This window comes from Papaver somniferum, chromosome 3, assembly GCF_003573695.1.
Source record: "Papaver somniferum cultivar HN1 chromosome 3, ASM357369v1, whole genome shotgun sequence".
NCBI classification, from domain to species: domain Eukaryota; kingdom Viridiplantae; phylum Streptophyta; class Magnoliopsida; order Ranunculales; family Papaveraceae; genus Papaver; species Papaver somniferum.
In genome coordinates this window covers 227,586,489-227,609,971 of record NC_039360.1, presented here as the reverse complement: position 1 = coordinate 227,609,971, position 23,483 = coordinate 227,586,489, and the positions used below count along the sequence as shown (strand labels likewise).

At 37.0% G+C, this 23,483-nt stretch overlaps 1 protein-coding gene across 1 annotated transcript; it reads right to left on the bottom strand.

Moving 5' to 3' along the window:
* Positions 1-18,880: 18,880 nt before the first annotated feature.
* Positions 18,881-22,586, bottom strand: LOC113362204 (respiratory burst oxidase homolog protein C-like). The gene is made up of 11 exons (XM_026605159.1): positions 22,316-22,586; positions 22,052-22,214; positions 21,916-21,964; positions 21,688-21,804; positions 20,947-21,384; positions 20,475-20,861; positions 20,128-20,339; positions 19,887-19,989; positions 19,721-19,778; positions 19,089-19,631; positions 18,881-18,990 (listed from the first exon to the last, which is right to left on the bottom strand). The coding sequence occupies exons 1-11, from the start codon at positions 22,569-22,571 to the stop codon at positions 18,881-18,883; spliced, it is 2,436 nt and encodes an 811-aa protein (XP_026460944.1). The 5' UTR covers positions 22,572-22,586.
* Between the last annotated feature and the right edge of the window lie 897 nt (positions 22,587-23,483).

Here is a 23,483-nt window from a genome sequence, read left to right as displayed (position 1 = left end):
GATAACATTACTATCAGGAAAACAAGCTTCAATGTTTTGCCTTCTTCTTCAATGAATATGATGCGATTAGAAGGAGACACGTTAAGCACTCTGGGGTGTTTAATATTTCTAGATTTGACAATGCATTTGAGTGTCCATCCCGTGTAACCATTATCGATCTCAAATGTCAGAACTACTTTGGCCATCACCTTTTATAATAAGGTATAAATGGCCTTGATACTCATTGACACCCGAAATGCTTATGTCGTAGAGTACTTCTCCTGTAGGCCTTGGAACTACCCCAATGTATTCTCGATCAATACCAAAATAGGTCACAGTCCCATCACCCGCATTCCAGTTTAATGAACCATTCCATTGAGAATTCTTCAATGGTACTGTAGATGTGGAAAACCCTATTTCTACATCCAAAGAATCGCAAACACACACATATTGAAGTAAATAAACAAGAGATGCTCAAGAATACAAGATATACGTGGTTCGATATGATTACCTACGTCCACGGGGGTAAAAAGATGATCTTATTGCTTGACCCAAAGTTACAAGGGGTGTATCTCACTAATAAGCTTTCTAGTTTCACTACAATGCTCTTAGTTTTCTCTCCTCTCTCACTGAAAATCGCTCGGTCCTTAACTCTTTACAAAGCCCTCTATTTATGGTCGCACATGATGATACATCCAAGTTACAATGTGAGTCTAGGTACATCTTCCTCGCTGTTCTTCTCGGGCGATGAGTGATGTCCCTTCCGAGATGGTGATCCGAGCTTAGTAAGGTCTTCTCCCGACGTTCTCCTGTCCGATGTTGATTGTTGGTGAGCTGTCGCTGATATCGTCCTTCATCTGACCCGATATCATTAGTCCCGAGTCTTGCTTTGACCGGATTCTTCTTATCTTCTCAACGACCTTGTCAGAGCATTTATTACCCTAGTACTTGACTGGCGTCACATCCGAGTCTCACCTTTACATGTATTGTCTTCATGGGTTCCCTTGGTGCCTCTTTCCTTGCGCCGAACCTGGATGGGATGGTTCGGTACTTCACACTTTCCCCATTATTGGTGGGTCATTGTCTAAGATCGCTCCACCTGGATCCGTGGATTATTTACACCTACATTTATGCCCCTTCTTTCACTCGTGTGATCGACATGAGGGGAAGAAACTGCTTCGCCTCCCACGTCTCTGGCCATGCCGTGTTTTCCGCCATGATGTTCCCAAATAAAGTCGTCTTTATGACCTATTACCGTCTCCTCCGGTCGCAACTGCTCGTGGTATAAATTCATCAGTTAGACCCTTGGTTCTCCCTTCACTTTATTTTTCAATAGCCAACATATTTTCCCTCTTCGTCTTCATTATTTCTTCTTCAGTGCTTCTTTCTCATTTAACTCTTCTACAAGACTTTTCTTTCCAAAACCCTAATTTTTGTTTAACGTGCTACTATTCTCTGTTGTTGTTGTCGTTGTTGCGGTCGTTGATTCCCGTTGTTCTCTTTCAACTCTTATCGTTATATTCCCAACTTTCTCATGGCTTCTTCGACTCTTTCCATGATTGAAAAAAGGTGCGTGAGTTATACCTTTTATGATGAGGATGGCGTTCCTCTTGACTCCCTGTTTGTTGTTGAAAGTCCTTCGTATGATCACCACGCCCTTAACTCTATTTTTCTGATGATTCTCCTTCGTTTTCATGTAGGAACGATAAGAAAGCTGTCAAGGATCAAATAAATGAACAGTTCATCAGACAACTGAAAGATGACTATGATCTTCACGACTATGACATCAGACTTTTGTCGGGCCAAAAAGGTGTTCTAGAGAAGGAGGAAGTTCTGAAATTCCCTCACTCGGCCGAGGCGATTATTATCACCAAAGGTCAATTAGAGCTCGGGTTGTGCTTTCCTCTATATGACCCTAGTCGTACCTTCATGTATGAAATTCTTTCCAAACTTCTCAAGTCCCATGCCTTGGCTCAATGGAATGGTAACATTTTTCGTATCATGGCTGAATGAGAGAGGCGAGGACGAGGCGAGTGCACCGCTACTGCTTGGTCGACCTATGACCCTTCTCAGACGGGCAACTATACCCCTGCCATCTTTGTTGCCAATTATCGAACTGGGACTTCCACTAATGGTGACCTTGCCGTGTTTACTGCTAGTCCTCATCGTCATAAGACTCTCCCAGAGGGTGGTAAAATCTGCAGATGAATGAGGATCCTGAAGGAGGGTCGACTTCTAACAAGTACGCTCGTCATACTAGTGATATTGCATGGGACCGGGCCCCTCTTGCTATTCACATTCCTCTGTTAAGTGGAAAATTTCCACCTCCGGCCGATCCCTATCCATTTTGTGTGGTTAATATTGACCGAGTAGGTTTTTTCATTTGTTTAGTTGGTCGTCCCGGGTGACCAGTAAGATAGTGTTTTAACTTGTTTGTATTTTGCAGCCCAAATCCCAGAGTAACCAGCCTAGGGTTCCCAACCTTCAAAAGAGGGATAGAGGTCGTAGAATAGGAGTCGAGTAGGAGACAGAGAAGATAAAAAAATATATTGCTCTATCCACATTACATGTACTTGCTCCTATTTATTGCCTTGAATGGATCTGACGGTGACTCATGTACAGAAATCGAAAGCTAATAAGGGAGATGTTTGGAGTGCTTCGGAGATTCGTGGTGAGGACCCCGATGATCGGCTTTCTTTATCTCATTTTTTGAGGAATTCGCCTCAGAAATCTTCTGATATTTCATCTACCATTGTAGGTGGTAAGCCTGTTGGAAAGGGTAAAGATCCTAAGGGTAATGGCTCTGCCCTGAGGAAGGACATGCCCCAAAAACATGCCGTATCTTCGGCCGGCAAATGCGTTATCATTGCTGATGATGTTATTTTTGTGATGTATGATGATTATAATGAAGAGGATCTTTTTGGCGAGGAATATGAAACCGGTGGCTTGGACGAGGAAGAGGAGCCGAAGCAGGTAAAGGAGTCTGCTGGTGGAAAGAATGCGGTTTACAGGGGAGAGTTGTTGGAAAATATGCCTCACGCTTCCCCTGCCCCCGATCTCGGGCGAAAACATCTTTTTTACCTTCTCGGTCCCATTGTGTAACTCCCTGGGGATCTTACCTCTCCCGATTTTAGCTCCCTAACAGACGAGGAGATGATCAATGCCTTTTCCCTTTATTCTTCCGGTTCGAAGGACACCTTTAATCAGATGGTGAGTTATCTTTCTTAATTGCATACTTGTAATGTGGGACAGTTGTTGATTCCGTGAAGCGTAATATTCTCAGGCTGACAGTAGAAAATTATTGGAGGGTGCTATACGGCGGAGGTAGATAGATGAACTGGAAGGTCTTTGTGTCCAACTGCAGCAAGAACAAGAATGAACCCGAGGATTGGAGAGGCAGCTGGCCGAGACCCAAGGTATTTTCTTAAAACCTAAGTACCTATGATTGATTCTGTAGTTCCAATATTGAGTTTAGTATCATATTCCTTGACGAGATATCTAATATAGATGCCGACGCTGCTTCAAAATATCGTCTATTCAAGAGAAATTTAGACATTGAGATGGACCATGTTGATAACCTCCACCAAAGAATTATCAATAAGAATGCTAAGATAGATCACCAAGAACCCGAGATCGAGAAGCTTCGAGACGAAATACTTCGTTACCAGAGATTTGAGTATGTGCCAGATGAGATGGACAATCTTCGGGCGAGCCTCTCTCGGGTTCAAGGAATTGTTGCCGACAAAACGTTGTTAGCCGATAATTTAGAAAGTCAGTGTGGTAAATTGAAGCTTCAGATTAGATATTTTCACATTGATCACAAGGGGATTTTCAAGGATAAGGACACTGTTGAGGGGTCTAACCAAGAGTTAAGAGAAAAGCTCAGTTGTCGGGTCTGCAGTTGGCACATGACCCGCAGAAGGATAGTTGAAGCGACCATAAGAAATATTGCTCCACCAATGAGTTCAGTAAGAAGGGCTATAATGAGTTAAATTCGAAGGTTTTATCCCTTGAGTAGAGTTTACTAAAATCCGAGGAAACCGTTAAAGTAGTTTTACCCTTTCTTGAAGGTGTTTTTGCTTATGTTGTATTATTCTTTTGCTTATTTCGATGTCATGATGTTGTTTCCCTGTCACTAATCGCCTCTCCATATTCACAGTTGAGCAACGAAAGATGAAGTCTTTGAAGGAAGAGACTGTTCGATTGAAGGCGAGGGAGGCCTAGTTACTCGGGAAGGTAGCTACTGCTGAAGCGGCTTCGACCCAACTGACTCTTCAACTTTCTGCCGAGAAAGAGAAGTTCAGGACCGAGCTTGTTACAAATGTCAGAGAAGGTGTGAAGGCAGTTGTCGAGAAGAAGCGGGACGATGTTGTTTCTAAGAAGGAAAGCTCGGGGTCGACTCCGCCAAAGAAATAGTCAGATGTTTTGTAGTGCTGCGCCACTTGTGTGCCATTTACTCTGGGTTGTAATTCGTTTGAACACCTTTATTTTTTCAAACATCTGTCTTATGGGGTGCTGCGTCGCCAGTCGGTTATTTTATCAATTCCTGATATTTTCGCTTGTGTTACTTCGATCGTATCTTGTTATTTGTTTATGGTGGGTTCATTATTACTTGCATCCAAATGTTTAATTAGTTAGTGTAAATTCCATTTTAGTCGAACACGCTCAACAAGGAGGGTCATCGGGTACAATTCCATGTCCCGATTGAGGTATCTCATCACTGTCAATTAGATCTAGTGGTAAGGTATTCGGTCATTCCTAAGTTTTATTGGCTCGATATCCTAGGGAGTTATCAATTAACTAGCCTGGGACAGTGATTTCGGCCACTTGCGATGAGAGCAATGTTGCATACTCGACTGTCGGGTACTCATGCCCCGACAATCGTTCAGTGGTTTCCAACCACCAGGACCCTTAAACTACCTCGGCACTTGCACACTGCCATTGCCCCGATTTCGAATAACTCGTCGAGTATAAGACACCTCGACACTTTCCCCGAGTACGAATGTCCATTTGAATGTAAGTCACGTCGGCACTTGGACACTGCCGTCGCCCCGAATACGAATGACCATTAGATGCAATTGTCACATTCCCTACCCCCACACGGATTTTCAAGGAAATAGATGACAGAATATCATACCTGCTCGCACACCTCTCATGAGTGATATAACTTCAAGTGTTTAGTGTTCCATGGTCGCGGTTCTGGTGTTCCGTTCTGTTTCAATATCTTATAGCTCCTTCTCCCACTTTTTCCAAAATAGTGTATGGTCCGCCCCATCTTGCCGCCAATTTTACGCCTTTCTTGTCACGTACATCACTGAGCAGTTCCTTTAGTACCAATTTTCATTGTTGGAATTCCCTTTGTCATACACGTTTGTTGTATCCACGATGTAGTCATCTTTGGTAGTTTTCCATTTTTTGGAGAACCATTTCTCTAGTTTCTTCCAAGTCATCGAGCATGAAAAAAATTAGATCTTCCGAGATGTTTGGCCTCCATGCCTCAGTCCTTGTGGTGGCTATCATTGCTTTAGTAGGAAGGATGGCCTCGGTTCCATATGTTAACATAAAGTAGACAAGTCGTTCGCCTCCCTTCGGGTAGTTTTGTACGCACATAGAACCTTATAAATCTCCTCACTCCACTCATCGTCCTCCTCATCCAACTTTTTTTTCAGGTTGTCTGCTATTGTTTTGTTGGTGATCTCGGCCTGCCCATTACTTTGTGGGTAAATGGGCGTTGCCTTACTCTTTCGAATGTTATAGGTGTTGAATAGTAGGTGGATGTTCTTTCCTTGTAGTTGTTTCCCATTGTCCTAGAAGATTGTTGTCGGCATGCTGAAACGACAGATGATGTGTTCCCAAATGAAACGAAACATGTCCTTATCCCGAATGTGCCTCAGTGGTGCAGCTTCCACCCACTTGGTGAAATAATCTGTAGCCACGATCAAATACTTTCTTTGTTCCGACCGGACATGCAATGGTCCCACGATATCGATCCCCCATTTTGCGAAGGGTCAACGGATAATTATTGAGTTTAAGGTCACTGCAGGTGCGTGTATCTTCTTGCCAAACTTTTGTCACTCGTCGCAAATTAACGCCATATGCTTTGCATCGTCATTCGTGTAGGGCCAAAAGTATCCCATGGTCCTGGCTCGAGTTGCCAGATTTCGGCCTGAGCTGTGATTGCCCGCGGCACCATAATGTAGGTCGTTCAAGATCGACTGCCCTTCCTCTTTGTTTAAGCACCCCAGGAGAGGTCCTAGGTAGGATTTTGTATACAGAATACCGTCTCTTAATTTGTACGTTGCTGCTTTGTTTTTTATTTTGTTGATCTCGGATCGTCCCTTTGGTAATTCTCTTATTTCCAGATAAGAAGGCGAAGAAGGAACACCGTGGTTCGTTAAAATATAAAAAGAAATCAGCAACTAAATAAAAGAAACAGGTTACGTGTTGATTTTGAAGTGACGTGTTTTTTCACTCTTTAACCGATCTGTCTCGCCACGTCACTTGGGGGCAGAGTAGGGCTCTGAACTGGGCTCAGAAAAGCATTTCCATTTAGTAAATTTTGGTACCAAAACATCGATTACATTCCCAAGCCCGGTAAAATTTCCATATCCCTATAATTCTTGTCATGTCAGATTTTACTTTCTAGTGTTAAATGGTTGAAATTCATTCGCAGACTAAGCAAGTATGTTTTTATAATGTGCCCAGGTATTTTCTAAACGTTGGGTTTTTACATTTGAAAATCGTTGACGCTTTGCTTGCATTTTTGAGCAAGTTGATATATGGAGACACATGCAAGTGCGGAATTTTAGTTCGCAGTTTTAGTTCGATGCTTGTTCTCAATTCTATCTCTGTTGGTTAAAGATATTTAATTGAAACCTAGTTTTAGTTCGATTCTTGTTCTGTTGATTCACAAATAATTGAATATCGGTGGACGATTAGAGTTTAATTTTCTAATGAATATAAGTTCATCATCTTCATCACCTCCGTTTCTCAGAATCCAGTCGAAAAGAAAGAGAGAAAATAAAATTTCTCGGCAAACTTTCTTTTTATATATGTTCTCGAGTTAGGTCCTTGATATTATTTTTTATATTAAGTGAAACCCTCAAAATAGGTTGTATATTGCACCAAACACCTTTATCTTCTCGACGGCTTAATTAAAACAATGCCCTGAAAGTCAGAAAATCTAACGGCCAGTGGTTCTTAACAATAGATCACACGGAAAAAGAAATACGGGATCGAACGGCTGATTTTAAAATTCAGAAGATCTACAGCCAAATTTACTTCCGTGTTTAAAATTGAGTAAGGTTTCCGTTTATGCTTGCTCTCAGTGAAGAGGGGGATATAACATAATGAAAGAAGAACGATTTTTTTTTTAGGGATCATGGTCTTTTTGTGGGGACCATGGTTTTATTAGACCACCTTCCCTATAGTTATAAAGGGTGTCCTAAATCATTGAAATGACTAACCTATCCTTGACCTAATAACCACCTATATATATAATAACCACCGTCCACCACCGCCGATTACCACCACCACCACCTCCGATTATCACCACCACCAACCACCGATTACCATCACCAGCTTCTCCCACCACCGCCGCCCACCACCATCGATTGCCACCACCGCCACCTCCGATCATGACCACCATCAACCACTGATTATTATCACCACCTCCGATTACCGCCACCACCTCTATATATATAGCTTCATTTAAAAAAAAAATTATTCTCTTCTTCTTCTCTCTTTCCTTGACGTTCCTCGTTCGATTGAAAAACCCATCAATCTTTTTAATTCGTTTTTTGATTGGGAAAATTGAGTGGAAATCATCAAAATTTAAATGGAAGTTAAAGTGACATGTTCGGTTAGGAATAGTTTTTAAAAAAGTAGTTTCGTAACTGAACATTCTGAAACCAAGAACACGAAGAACACTTCGGTTATCATGAATTCAATTTTTCGTAACCGAACTCCGAGTTCGGTTGGTTCGCAAAAATAGTTTTAACCGAACTCGTCACTGAAAACCTCAATATATTGTGTTCGGTTGGTCCCCAAATTTTTTTAAAACTAGTTAGTAACCGAACTGTGTTATTTTTCCCACTATGTTGAGTTATGATTTAACCGAACTTTGCCTACTCTGTTCGGTTGGTTCGCAAAAATTTCTAAAACTATCTAGTAACCGAACAAGCCCAAATCTACTTTAAAAATTTACAGTTATTTGAAAATTCGTAGCAATTCAACCAACATTATCTAAGTTTGAAGCATACCTGGGTACCCAAATACCCTTCCTCCGGTTGTGGTTGGTAAAATCCATCGTTTTTCATGTTTTCCTTCTTCATCTTCTCTAACTTTACTCTCTCAATAATTCTAATTCTTTTTAAAAAAAAAACATCTGATTTTTTAATCTCACTGATTATCTTTAACTTAATCATCTCAGTAATCATTATGCTAACTATTATTAACACTAACTAATCATTATCCAAAATTAATCAGGAGGGTAATTTATGTATTAATATAAATATCTATATAAGGGGTGACCTAAATTTACTTCTAATGTTCGAAAAGAACTATCAAAGATTCAACGGCTAAAAGAATGCAATCTATACATGCCCAGTCAATTAGCTATCCTAAGCCCAAATTTTATGTCTAACAGAAGTATAATCAACTCTTCCCAAATGACAGTATCTTTCTCCAGCGGATAATTGTGCTACTCTCTTAGTTATTCAATCAGCTGAGAAATTCACTTCTTTGAAGACTAAATTTACTTTTTATAGTTTTTTTTATTGCAAACTGAGTGAGCATGGTTTTTAAATATGACTTGATAATGATATTTTGCAATTTCCAAATCACAGCCAATTCTGTTGTACACACTTCTGCTCTATAATTTGTTGCAGTATCCAGACCTCCAGATAAAGTGCTTATAAGAGCAGTTCCTATGGAATGAACAAACTTTAAGTTTGTTCATTTTTTTCCCCACTGTGGACTCAACCAACATGAAAAACAGATAGCAGAACCAACAAATTTGAGGGTGAGGGTTTGTTCATTGCGGCCAGAGCTGGAAAACGGGCGGGCCGGGGCTTGCCCGTTGCGGGTTCCACGGGTTCGGGTTAGTACGGGTTGAAACCCGCGGGTTGAAATTCTTCACGGGTTGTCATTTCTTCAACCCGTAGCCCTAACGGGTTTAACCCGCGGGTTCACGGGTTAGCCCGCCCGTTTCAGCTACATACTCTCAAATTCTTTCCTCATGGTCACAACACACCACTACTCCAGCTGCAACCATTTAACACCTGCTCTAGTCCGGTACCACCAACTCGTTCAAACTTCAAATAATTCCTGAAACTGTTCTTCACTGAAACCCTAACTTCAATTCCTTAATCTTCATCTGTTGAGCAGCGACAACAACTCTCTTCTCTGTTCTTCATTTCTCTTCTCGATTATGCTCAAATCCCATATAAATTCGCATCAATCTTCGCCCAATTTTAGATCTGAATAAAACCCTGTATACATCTTTCCTGTCTTCCTACAGCAGAAAACCCCACAGATCCAAAACTGCACCTCCATCTTCTTCTCAAACATTAACAACACCACAACTACACCAATTTACATCGTCCTCTTTGCAAACCCAATTTCTTATTCAAACCCTCGATTCCAACAGATTCATAATCACTCCCCTGAAATTCCAATTATTGATCTCCTTCACTACTTCCATCATCACCAGAAACTTAACTGCAGCAATAATTTCAATTTCATCCGTTCGATTGGCTCAACACCCATCTTTCATTATCGTAGACAGTTCAATTTCTACGGAAAACCCTAAATCCTCTTTTGGGGAAGAACAGAACGGAAAACTAATTTCTTGTAAAATCGAATTTAAACTTTATACAGCATCTCTACCCCACATTTGATTAAATTCCATCACTAATTACCTGATCTCATCTCCAATCTCTCATAAATTTCAAAACAAAACCCACAAACCCTAATTCTAATACCTGAGTTCTGAATTACCTTATTCTTTGAGTCTGGAATATGGATCGACTACTCACATCCACGGCATCATTATCAACCCTTACTTAATCTAATATTATTCTCTTGATGTCAACCTTATAAATTATAATCGTTGACCCAGAGAGAAAACCCTAACCTCGATTTTTCTGATTTATTATCTTCAATCAACCAAAACCCAATCAACGCCATCCTTGATTCATCTGGTTCACTAATGTCTTCATAATTATCATGCATGAATCTCAGCTCAAGGAGCAACAGAAGAACTTGAGACCAGAAGAAAAAGAAGGAGAAAGAAGAAGAGAGAATAAGAATGAATTACTCTCGAGTCTCGATCAGTTTTTGGGAGATATGGAATATGGATATGGGGCAGACAAGTTAACGGGTTAAACCCGCGGGTTTACGGGCCGGGACGGGTTTACCCGTATTTACACAAGCCGAGATTTCTCCAACCCGAACCCGGCTTGTTTTAAAACCAGCCAAGCCAGGTTCGGGTTTTCATGGGCCGGGCACGGGTTAACCCGCGGGTTTCGTCTTGTTTGCCAGCTCTAACTGCGGCAGTGGACTAAATGCACGTTTAATAAACAACCGCACGCTCAACCTACAAATGCGCGGTCCATCATCAACCGCCGGTGTGTACGCCAAATCCGCAGGAGGATTTTCTCTCACCGCCCGCGGCTCTTCCTCACCTTCCCAATATAATTCCTTATTCCCAATAATTACTTTATTAATCTTTTATTCCCTTTATCCTATTTTATCTCACAAAATATATTATTTTATATTTTAACTTCATCCTAAAGAATATTTTATATTAAAAAGAAATAATAGTGAGATCCTAGAAAACCAAATACATTCATTTTGATCTGATTTATCATAGTGTAAAAACGTGTTTGTTCATCTACGTGGCTCAACAAAAAATTATTTGTTGATTGCCATAGGAATTGCTTAACCTGACAAAGATGGTTTCCGACAAAAATGTCAAATCCAGCTGCTCCAGGGTTTCCTAATGATGCACGATCATAACAAAACAATGTACAATCGCTATCTGGAGGAAACCATTGACAAGCTTTAATACACTGAGATTTTGAACTTCTAGGACCTAATTTGAAAAATATATAATTTGGAGGTTATAATTTTGATTCCATTTGTTTCTAGTAATTCTGCATCCACCTTCATGAACCATCTTCATGACCCTGATTATGAAAATATAAATACTAAGAAGCATGCTATAAATTTTTTTATGTTTTTTTTGAAATTATAACTCCTTCAGGGTTATACTAGAAGTTGTAATCCAGAGTTCTTGAGTTAAAGGAATTTAGATGAGACACTTGTCCATGTACATATGCTTAATTTTCTTTCCAAGGCACAATTAAATAGAAAAATAGCCGACTCGAGGTATTCGAGCTAAAATTGCAATCCCGGATGCATACTATTCTCAGTTTTCTCACATATGTGTGCAGCATCTAGAAACCATCTCATGTCCTTTATTAGTCATAACAGTATTCCATGTTTAAATTTCATATTGATTTCTACACACTAATACCAATGCTAGGATGCAAGAAAGAATTCCAGACGTACCTTGGCTAATAAACTTAAGATTCCTTTTAACTTGAGTTTATTTGCAGCATCGGAGACCGTAAATACCACCGCTAAATTACCATTCCATATTAGTTCATCAAAAGCTTCGCTCACTTCTGGTAACTTGAGAGAAGAAACCACATTGTGAAGAGAATATGGAATGGACCAACTCTCATTGCTTAACATTTTAGATACTTTCCTATGGATATTTTCTTTCACATAATGTCAATAACCAATTTTATCAATTAAAGGATACTCACCTATCCAAATAAGCATACTGAGATTTTATAACCGACACCTATGCACCACCTAATGTCTCGCTATGAAGAATTTCATGCCCATCTTAATCTAGGCCAAATAGAAGATAGCTACCAATTATCATTACAGAGCCCATCTTCTTTTTTTGAACTTATCTTTGAAAAATAATGCGTAATCCACTTACAAAATAATAATCTTCCACATCATCTTCATTAAAAATGCTTTATTATGATTTTAATCAAGTCTTTGAATACTCAATCCTCCCTCACCATACAAAGTGCACACTTTTTTCCAAGATAAATTTTCATGTTTCCTAATTTGACTATCACCAAAGCAAAGAAAGTTCCTCATAATTCTATTACATAATTTGATAAGTGAAGTAAGAATTTGTATATAACCATATCATACATGGGGGTACTACAAGTGACATATTTGATGAGAACCAAACTTTCTTGAAATGATAATAATTTTTCTTTCCAAACTATAATTTTTTTATGCATCATCTCCACCATAAGCCTAGGCTAATGTTCGAGTATCTATAAATCTTGGGCATTTATATGTTTCGATGCAACAACAAGATGTTATTTTTAACAAGTAGTTTTCAATAATCTGGGCTAATGTTGAACTCTGGTAAAATGAAATGGTTGACTAATTGAAAAATGAGATTATTCAGGAATACACATTAAATGATGAGATTACGCATTGAGTTTCTGGTAGTAGATCCACAATCAAAAATGTTTTTGTGTTTGTTCCAAAAGAAATGAAACAAATGATACGGTAAAACTAGGAAATTTATTGTAAGAGGTCTACCCAATGTTATATGGAGAGGTGCATAATAGATCGATACGAACATCAGGAGATGTCCCTTAATAAAACCCGTTGTTGCTGATACCTCCTTCTCGGTCCCTTCTTCCATAACCCGAGCTTGGAGAAGGAAGAGACAAAAGGGCCCTATGGATAATGTGGTTTGTGGTTCTTTCACTCTATCTTTTATTAGGGTAACACCAAGATACTTATATGGATAGTCACTGATTCTTATGTGCATCATATCTTGAATTGATTTTTCCTTGAATCTGAAGTACCATCAATAAAGAATTTTATTTTAATTTTATTTATATTTTACCTAAAATCTTTTGATACTGCTGCATCATTTGCAGAGGATTTTCTATACTACGTTTTGCTCCATTTAGGATAATGAAAACATCAGCTACGTACAAAAAATAAATGTGTAGGATGTATGCCATTTCTTAACACCATTGGGATTATCAACCATTCCTTAACCAATTTATTAAGATTTCTACTTAGCACATCTTCCATCAAAACAAATAAAATTTAAATAGTGGATCTCCTTGTCTCAGTCCCCTTTTGACTTGGAAAAAAACCACAACACACCATTAACCATGATTGAGATTCGAGCCGACTTAAAGAGAGTGTGTAAACATTCACACAAAAAACTGGAGAAACCAATTTTTTTTAATACTTGAAACAAAAAATACCATCTTGAGATATATCAAGCTTAAGGATTAAATTGCCACATATTCTTTTCTTCTTCATCTCATTGATTATTTTTGATGGCAACATAATCTTCTCCTGATGGTATCCACCTTTAACATAGGCCACTTGCTTAGGAGAAATTACCTTTACCATTAAATTCCTCATTCTTGTTGTAAAAATTATAACACTCACATTTCTTATCCCAATTGGTCTAAATTTATTAGGATTTTTTGCACCATCAACATTTGGAAGCAGAGCTAAGAAGTTAGAGTTCAAACCTTTAGGTATGAATTTTCTTCTCCAATAGAATTGAATGGCTAGAACTATATATTTCTGAATTATGTGCATCCTGAGAAGCCATCTGGACCAGGAGAGTTATCTAGATCCGCACTAAACATAGTTGCTTTGACTTCATATTTTCTTTAATAACATCTAGCATCTCTTGATCTTCATTGATGATAACTTCTGGAATGACTTGTATTAACGAATCCTCAACTACAATTGCTTGAAATTTATATTTCTTCTCAAAGTACTTTACCAATTCATCAAAAAAAAAAAAATCTTGATCAGAGATAATCTCACCATTACTAGTTTCTAATTCAATAATGAAATTTCTTGCTACGTTTCTTTTTTAAAGATTTTTATTTTAATTGTAGCTCTTTTCATTATCCATTTAATTCTTGATTTATGTTTCAACAAGGTTCTTAATTATACCTCATTTGAATTATAAACATTTTGAGCCTCCACTAGCCCGTCCAAAGCCTTCACTTTCCCATCCAAAGCCTCAATGTCAAATGAATTGTACCATAATTTATCATAGCTTTTTGAACATTTTATTTAGCTTTTTTGATTTGGACATGAACATATCCAAACATATTCTAGTTCCAATATCTAAGCACCTTTTTCAGTTTCTTCAACTTGCTCTGAAATATAAAATTAGGATCACCTGCTATGAATTCATACCAACACTCTTGCAATACTTCCAAAAAGTTGGGTACCACATTTTATGGAATCTTTAAGGATCATTCTTTGGTTTAAGAATGCTAACATATACGCAAAGAAGAGGAGCATGATCAGAAGCATTTATAAACCCAACTTTATACCCGCAACCTACATATTTTTGTAAGCACAACTGATTAAAAACGATTTTGTCTAAATTACACAAAATCCTTTTATTACCATTTTGGCAATTTGATCAGGAATATTGTAACACAAAATTGTTCTACTACCATGTTAGAAATTTGGGGAAGGATATTGTAACTTTTTCTTTTAAACATGTAATAATTCACAATTGTCTAAACATATACTAAAGTCCATCATTCCCATTCTATTATCCCTTGAACCTTCAACTTTCTCTTCTGAAGAGGTTATGGCATTCAATCACAAATAACTAATCATGGTTGCTTCAATTTACTGATTAACTCCATCGCATACCATAAGAAGCATCTTTGAATATTTCCAACATCTGAATGAACACAAGAGATAAGTGTACTACCTAGACTTACTATTATAATATGGCTTGACGTTGAAATAACTGTTGGAGAAAGTAAATATTTATTCCAAAAAAAATCCAATATATTTTCCTTTTTATTTGAAACTGAGTTATGAATTACCATACTCCATTTCTGGTAAATTCAATTTATTGCAAAAGAGAAAACTAAATTTTACTATAGGTTCAACTACTCAAACTAAAGAAGGACAAAATTTATTAAACTAAAGACTACAATTTATCGTGAGCCATAGCTCTCCTAAGCCCCTTAAATTCCAAAATAAGACTTTCACTATTCGAATTTGATTTTTTTTTTGTACCTCATTTTCCTTGATATTTCCTAAAATTATACTTGATCGTATTTTGAGTTGAAGTTACCTTTGATTCGATTACACCTTTTGATGCTTCATTAATACTTGTAGATGTAGTTTCCTTTAGAGAAAGTGGCCTTTGAACAACTCTACACCGAGATGTAACTGGAACTCTCTCAATTGAAACATAACCATTAGCACCATCAATAAATTTTACCACACTCTTCTCAATTGCATTGTCTTCTGTAATTTGAAGAAATTTTCCAGGCTCTAAAGGTTCAACTTCAAGTGTTTTTTTTTTTTTTTTGTCTAATGTCATTTTTTTTCAATTTGTACTTCATTCATGTATTGCAATGGACTATTCATTCCTCAAGAAATTTGAGAACCACTGGCACAATTATGGCTCAAATCTTTGTTATGTGTATTTGAGTAACAAGAGTTTGACATATATCAAACTTTTCCATAACCTTTTTTGGTACACTAGCACATTCTTGTACCTTCTGATGACTACCATTTTCCTGACCAGTTTCAGTTTCCTGATTCTTTTCTTTTTTTCCAATTTTGCATTCAACTGGCAAATGACCAACAATTTTACCCTTAGGTAAGGATGATACCTAGTAAAACACCTCCATAATTAGTTCTGATACATATTTTGAGGAATATTCTTTGCAATATCAATAACAATTAATACTCTGGCCTAATGCCTACTCGCATATCTTGGAATATCTTTATAAAACTTGATAGGGTTTCCAATAGCTTTACCAATGATAAAGAGAGTTTTCTCATCCCAATATTCCAAATTTAAACCTGGAAAATAAACCAAATTCATTGTTGAAGAGGTCCTTCAATTTCCTGGAAAACTTAGACCCAATTTTTTATTCTCAAAATTTGATCAAGAACTTCCGACTCACCGGATCTAATATAGTTTTTATCCTCATCATTATCCAATTTAATTGTGAAAAACCATTACCAAGTCGAACGCTAATTTCCATTGATTTCTTAATATAACAACAGCATCTACAAATTTAATTCGAAAAAAAATCAAGTGTAAAAATTATAGAAAACTTCCATGCTTCATATATCTATTATCATCTTGATCACGTATCAAGTTAACTGATGGACAAGATTCATGATTTAGTGCAAGATCTACAACTGATGGAACCCTACCAAGACCCTCATTTTTTTTATTCAAATTTCATGTTATTGCACTCAATCACACGAATTAATACCCATTATTGATAGATTTAAACAAAAAACACCCGAACTACTAATGATTTGCACAAAAAAAAGCTGAAAAACGGAGGAAGTTTAGAAGTTAATGCACGAGTCAAAGACGATTTTTAGACAGTCACTTTCCTTAACTCAGTCCCGGTTTCGGGTTTGCGAACTAGTTTTCCATACACATATTTAATGAGAAAATTATCGTTTGGTCCTTTTTTAGGTAGTCCCATGACTATTTGGTCTAGCGGGAAAAGGCGTTTCCTGTTTGGTCAATAATTATTTGAAAATATAAAATGGACAAAAATATCCTTCGTACATCACGTATTTCCGTAATTTTTCTATTTCCATAATTATTTGAGTTCATGCTCTCTGATGAACTCTGAACTTCCTACTTATTTTCTTATAGGAGTTCATTCTGTTTGATGAACTATCAGGTGTTTGGCAATGTTTTCTATAGATTCTAATTCATTCTTAAAGATGAACACACAACAAAAAAATTCATTATTATGAACAAAAAAAAGAGTTCATTCTTCCTAGTGAACACCTAATTAAAACCACTAAATGAATTCTTAAAAAAAAAAGTTCATTCTTTCAACTGAACACCCAATCAAAGTTCATTATTATGAAAAAAATCAGAGTTCATTCATGCAAATGAACAGCCAATCAACATTCATTATTATGAACAAAAATCAAAGTTCATTCTTTCAAATGAACACCTAAAATTCATTATTATGAACAAAAATCAGCGTTCATTTTTCAAAATGAACACCAATCGAAACAAACTAATTCAACCCTAGAACAAAGTTCATACTTTAAAATTAACACCTAATAATTCAAGATCTGAAACAAAGTTCATTGTTTAACATGTACACACAAAAAAAAATCCATAAGAAACAGAGTTCATTATCAAATGAACACCTATAAATCAAGATTTAAAACAGAGTTCATTCTTTATTGTCTTTGTCATATTCATTTCCAGCAAAAGCAGCAGAGAAGAAGAGTACAAAACATCTTCATCTTTCATCATCATTTTCATCGTTTTCATCGTCAAAAACCTAGAAAAAATGGAAGAAGAAGGATTATTTTCATCATCGTCACATCATCATCGCCTTCATCATCATCGTCGTCGTTTTCATCCTCTTCATAAGAAAAAAGAAGAAGAAAAAAAAAACGAGAAACTAAATCTGGAATCAGAGGAGAGAGTGAACAAATCTGAAAATGATTCTCTTCTCCCTTAATAATTGAGTATATATATGGTCCCAAATTAAAGGGTAGTTACGCCATTACCAAAACCCAACTACATCATCCATGACGTCATCGTGCATACGTATTGTCCACTCTAGGACCAAACAATAATGTGAGGACTAAATAGACCGTTAACTAGGTCAACATGACCAAACAAACTTTATTATATTATTTGTACGACTAAATGGTAGTTTTTACCTATTTAACCCCCGGTTCAAACTCAAGTCGACATGTTACAGCCCATACGCATGTCTTGACATAAAAAAAAATTCTCTACTTTTTTTTCTAATTATCAGGTTGAATGATTTTCAATTACAGGTTCTGCCATCACTACAAACTATTGGACGAGACTGCGTCGAATTTTCTAATGGAGAATCATATCCGTTCAATGTTATAGTTTTTGCAACAGGCTTTAGGAGATCGGCAAGCAAGTGGCTGAAGGTACGCTAATTTTACGTAGAGTAGTTGCTTACTTGCTTTGGTTATGAATTCAATATGCTAAAAGAAATAATGGATGCGTTGACATTGAGTAATTATTGTAGGATGCCGAATACATTCTAAACGAAAATGAAAACTCAAAATCGAGTGCTGCTAATGGATTATCAGCCCATAATTTTAATGGATTATCAGCCCATAATCCATTATGCAGATTATAATGGATTCTATATGCGTTTGGTAACCATTATAATAATTGCCTATTTTAATCATAATTGAAAAAATCCATTATTTCCATAAAACGGGAAAAAGTTGTTTTGAAAATTTATTATAATCAATTATTTTTTCCAAGAAACTGAAATTGAATTTTATCTTCTTATTTTCTCTAAACTATCAAGAGAGAGACAAAAAAACAACATAAGACTAGAAAAATATAATAGATCATTGTTCTTTCTTCTACTTTTCGAGATCATCATCCTAAGATAATCAATTATTTGAAAAAAAATGTTTGTAAAAATTTATTTTGAAAATGATTATATCAAAATCATTTATCAACTTATGATTATTTATAATCATAAATATATAATCATAAATTTTACCAAACAAGGTCTAAAGATTGGAAGGGGGAGAATGGATTATGTTGTGTTGGGCTATGTGCCAAAGGTATAGAAGCTGTAAAAATTGCTGACGATATCAAGACGCTATATAGTGAGTCCCTGACAAATAAAAACTAGCATCCGACGAACTGAGGGCTGAGATGCGCTGTTTGTATAGCCATTTCATTACATGATAGGGAAAATCATAATTCGAGGAACCTACCAATCAATCTTACAACTCTTCTTATCTACCAAGTTATATATTTTCCTTAAATTTCTTAGAAGTTCTCTTTGTGGAAATCAAACTTGGTAGTTCCCTCGCGAGTAAAATCTGATGCTAGCTGACGTAATTCATCTACTGGTGCTGGAACTCCGCAGTAGAAAACTCCTGTTAATTTTTTAAAGCATAAACAAATGATCAGCAAGAATCTAGTAATAATAGCTAGGTTTGTGAGTATATGTAAAAAAATTGTGATCAATCCTTACCAACTCGTGAACCTCGGTGCTTGACTGCAATCGTCTTATAAACTTCTGACCAATTAGGCCTGCCAAAATGAGACTTAACATGTGTACCAGCAACTACGTCAACACCAGTCACGGCGTGGTTAAGCGACTGTAACATAGCAATCACAGCAGACCTCGCATCACCTCTTTCATATACACTAGTGCAATGATTATGAATTTCAATGACATTCTGAGCGTCTATCTCGACCACTTCATTCATCACCTCTTTAAAAGAGTCGAAAGAGTTTTGTTCCCTGGTTATCCAGTAGAAGTAAGCTTTCTGGGTCTTGAACGTTTTTATTTTATTCTTCTTAGTTGTTTCCAGTCTAATAGTTTTATAGGATGCTTCAATATCTTCTGCTTTCGTTTTGCTCACAATATCTTTTATTATGCTTATCATCGGTGTAGCTCCAATCCCTGATCCAACCAACAACACTACCTCGTATTTCATGTAGTCTTGTGCTGGTGCACCATAAGGACCGTCTATTTGCACTTCTGGGACCGGGAAGCTGCATGAGTTTCCAACTGTCTAGTTAAGCCATATATTCGAATTTGATATTTTCTTTATATTGTTTGAGTTGATGCTTACGGTGGGACGTATGCTCCAGCAGTACCATGCATGAAATCTGCCATACGAAGTCCACTTGGGTCTCTTATTGGGGGATGACACTCCTGTGTGTATCGCCATCATATAGTTAATTCCATGGATCATATTGTAAAGTATGTACCGTATAGAAATATATTTTCGTATAAAAATAGTGAATTAAAGCACGGAATAACCTTAGACAAAACTTTTTTGAGCTTTCTTGACCAGTCTCCGACAGTTTGTATGTGAACACTCAAATAGTCTTCTGCTGGAGCTGATGTAATTGAGAATGGATGCCTGTTTCCATAAATTTGGGTTGTGAGAGTTCTATTAACATTCATACTAGTGCGAATCGAACTTTCTGCATGTACTTGATAATACACGTATAATTGTCTATTGAATACACAGCAAGTAAAATTGGGTTAATGTTTTTACCATTCAAAGGGAGAAACATTGGAACATTTGATAAACATGTATTGCCCACTCTTGTATCTGAATCCTCGTGGTAGGGATGTATGCAGTGTCAATACATTTCCAGGATATATGACAATCTTGCGTATTTTAACTGGATTGATGCTTGATCTTAGGGCTCTAGTCAATCTTTCGCAAGAATACAATGCAACCGGGACTGCCAAATACATCCATGTCTGCACTCATCACAACACATATAAATGAGACAACCTTAGCTAATTTACATTTTACTCAATTTGCGTCTATATATTTACTACTAAACTTTGGGATTAATGTGCATTTTAACTATAGGGTTGAAGCAAGGAACTGACCGTTTTACTATACCATTCTTTAGTAAGATAGAGCTTGATTCCATGAACGATGAGAAGAGCGTAGACTATGATAAATAAGTGGTGAGAGTACCAGAATGTATTGAATCCTATTAACCGACTGAAAGGCCACGGTAGGGTTATTCTGCTGCGTCTGAACCATGGTGTGGCGAATATATATGCTATTGCCATCAAAACCACCATTACGATTCCTGATACAGCTTCTATCCCCTTCAGAAGCAACCAGTAGTTCTCAGGTTTATCTTCCCCAAAGAATGGCTTCATAGGTTCATACTCATCTTTAGAAACGTGAATGAGACGAGGGAAGTCACAAGCTAAATGAGACACTGCGTGTAATGCAACCCCCATAGTAATTCCAACCGCGATTACCTGATTAACAATTTTGTAATTAAGTGCAAAAACATATCATGCCTAATTCACGTTCATTAAAATTCGTAAACAATGTGAACCATACCTTATGGAGATTTATATTATCGTCAAACGGAATGACAGCACCTAACTTGGTCTTTCTGAGCCAGGTGATAGTGTTGCGACAGACTGGTAGTAAGATTAAAGCCATATTGAACTTCAGAGTTTCACCAGCACCCTTAGCAGTGCAAACACAATAACCCATGATGTCATACACCGCTTTGTTTCTATATTGAATGAACCTCCAAATAAAAAGTCCGAAAACGATGATAAGCCAAAGAGTGAATATCCAAATCCTTCGCCAATTATCTGAGAAGAAGTACTTATTACTCTGGTACAATCTACTAACTGGATTTCTCTTTTTTGCACGTTTAAGTTTATTGTGGTTTAACATCTCGGTTAAAACTTTGCTTAAGTCTTCACTCACATCTCCTCCAACCATCTGTCTTGGAGATTGCAACAGTAGGATCTTTAGATCCTCTACCTGTTTGTCATCAAAATTAAATGGTTTTCATTATTAACAAAGACAAAATTGTTAACTGGCCGGTGAGTAAGAATTAATGCGACGCTGATGAGTTCAGGAACTCGAATCATTTGATATCACCCAAACGACTTGCTATTATAGAGTTTTATACCTGCGAACTAATAGTATTTCTATTTTACTATTAGTAAATATTATAATTTTAACTGTTAGGAATTAATAATTATTAAAAACATGAAATTAAAATATATATTGTTCAAAAAAATAATAAATTAATCATAATTGAAGATTTAACAAAGAGAATACCATGATGTAACCTGAGTTGTCGGTATCAAGTAATTCCATGATAAAGAGAGCATATTCTTTTGCTTGTTCCTTGTCAATTTTCAAGAGCTTGTTTGTGGTAGCGCTAAGAGTTATCATCTGCATCACCAATATTCATTTCTTATTTTTACTGATTAATCTGGGAAAACAAAAAGAAGAAAAAGAAGGGTTATTTAATGTGAATATTTATGGGTACGTATTAAAAAATACCTCTTCGATTTCTTCTTGCTTGATCCTTCCGTCAGCATCTTTGTCAATCCTGCATTTTCAGTCGTAACTTTATTAGTATATATGGAAAGTTAAGATGAACCACTCTGTCTAGATCTAGGTTTAGTTAGTACTATACATGGCAAAGAAAGTCTGAAGCCTAGAATCGAAGTTTTCATTTGATAGTTCTTTCCAGAATGCTCTCAATTCATTCTCATTAAGTGATTCTTTTCTAATATCTGTTCTCCTAGCGAGGGCATCGAAAAGTTCCAGAGCAAACTTTTTGGAATCTTCTCTCATCCCTGCAATACAAATTTACCCAAACAGCAAGAAAAACAAAACACAAAATTAGCACACACTCGTGGTTGCGAGTCACCACACCGTACATCTGAATATTACGTACCTATACATTCATGGAATTGCGAACGGTGTAATCGACCATCTGTTAAAGCTGTTAAATTAGCAAACCTTTTCTTAACAGCCATCCACCCAGCTGGACTACCTTCTGTTTTACTCATGAACCTGAGTCCTTTCAAGGCAAACACACTTGCAGATTTAGCGCGGTCTAAACGATGTTCAAGCACGTTAGTTTTGTAACATGAAGCAAGATGCATAAGCCGTTCGGAAATTTGTTTCATTTTTGCAGAAGCACTTCTCATAATTGAAGAACCAATTGATGGTATTTTCTCTATAGCTCTTGCTAATAGTACTGATTGGTCAGGAATTTGAAGATCTGTCACGTTATTCACAGGTTTAACACTATGAACAGCTATAGAATCTCCTGAAATGGTAAAAGTGACATCAAGTAAATCATTTCCATCATCACTGTTAGTATAAGATCTGTTGCTGCTGCTACTTGCTTGCCCACCATGAACTGAACTCATCATTGTGTCTTTAGGCATGATGAATCCGCTTGCACTTCTTGTTGACACTAGAGGTCCTCCTGTGTTAGGACTATATGAAGCTATTTCGTTTCTGACACTCTCTCTGTCGGATTGATGGTCTTCTGTAATACTCATATTTGAATTCTCTTGTATGACGGCTGATCTACACTACCTCGTATAAACCAACGATTGTTGGCCCAACGAAATGATTATGTTTAACATATGTTGGCAAGTAATTGCGATGTCCAGGTTAAATACTAACGAAGTAGCTAAAGACTACGCGTTGACTGCATTTTGTATCCCGCTAACACAGAAGGTGATGGAGAAATCGATGTTTTAGCAAAGTTTGGTGGATTAAGTATATTGTAGGTCTAGGTGACTTAGGAAAAAAGAAAAGAAGAAAAATGGGGAACCTTTTTCATAAGTTGTTGAAGAGAACTTCTGCTTAATATATGGAAGTCCACTTTACTAAGGAAAAAAAAGAGAAAAGCATAAAGACTATGTTCGCTTTTTACATGTGCTGTGTGTTTAGTCCATGTATTCACATCTTTTCCTAATTATTTCCTTCACTGCATTGTATTGCATTAAGAAATTAGCGAGTGATGACTGATGCATAATCATATCCGATAGATAACAATAGTTTGCTGTGGCGTGTTTACCGGTGCTACAGTTTTCCGGTCCAACATT

Excerpts from the sequence above, each read along its gene's own strand:
- LOC113362204 (XM_026605159.1), bottom strand. The coding sequence starts at position 22,571 with ATGAGAAGTGCTTCTGCAAAAATGAAACAAATTTCCGAACGGCTTATG. Across the intron at positions 22,215-22,315 it reads GCAATTCCATGAATGTATAG|GGATGAGAGAAGATTCCAAA; the intron begins GTACGTAATATT and ends TTTGTATTGCAG. Across the intron at positions 21,805-21,915 it reads AGCAAGAAGAAATCGAAGAG|ATGATAACTCTTAGCGCTAC; the intron begins GTATTTTTTAAT and ends TTGGTGATGCAG.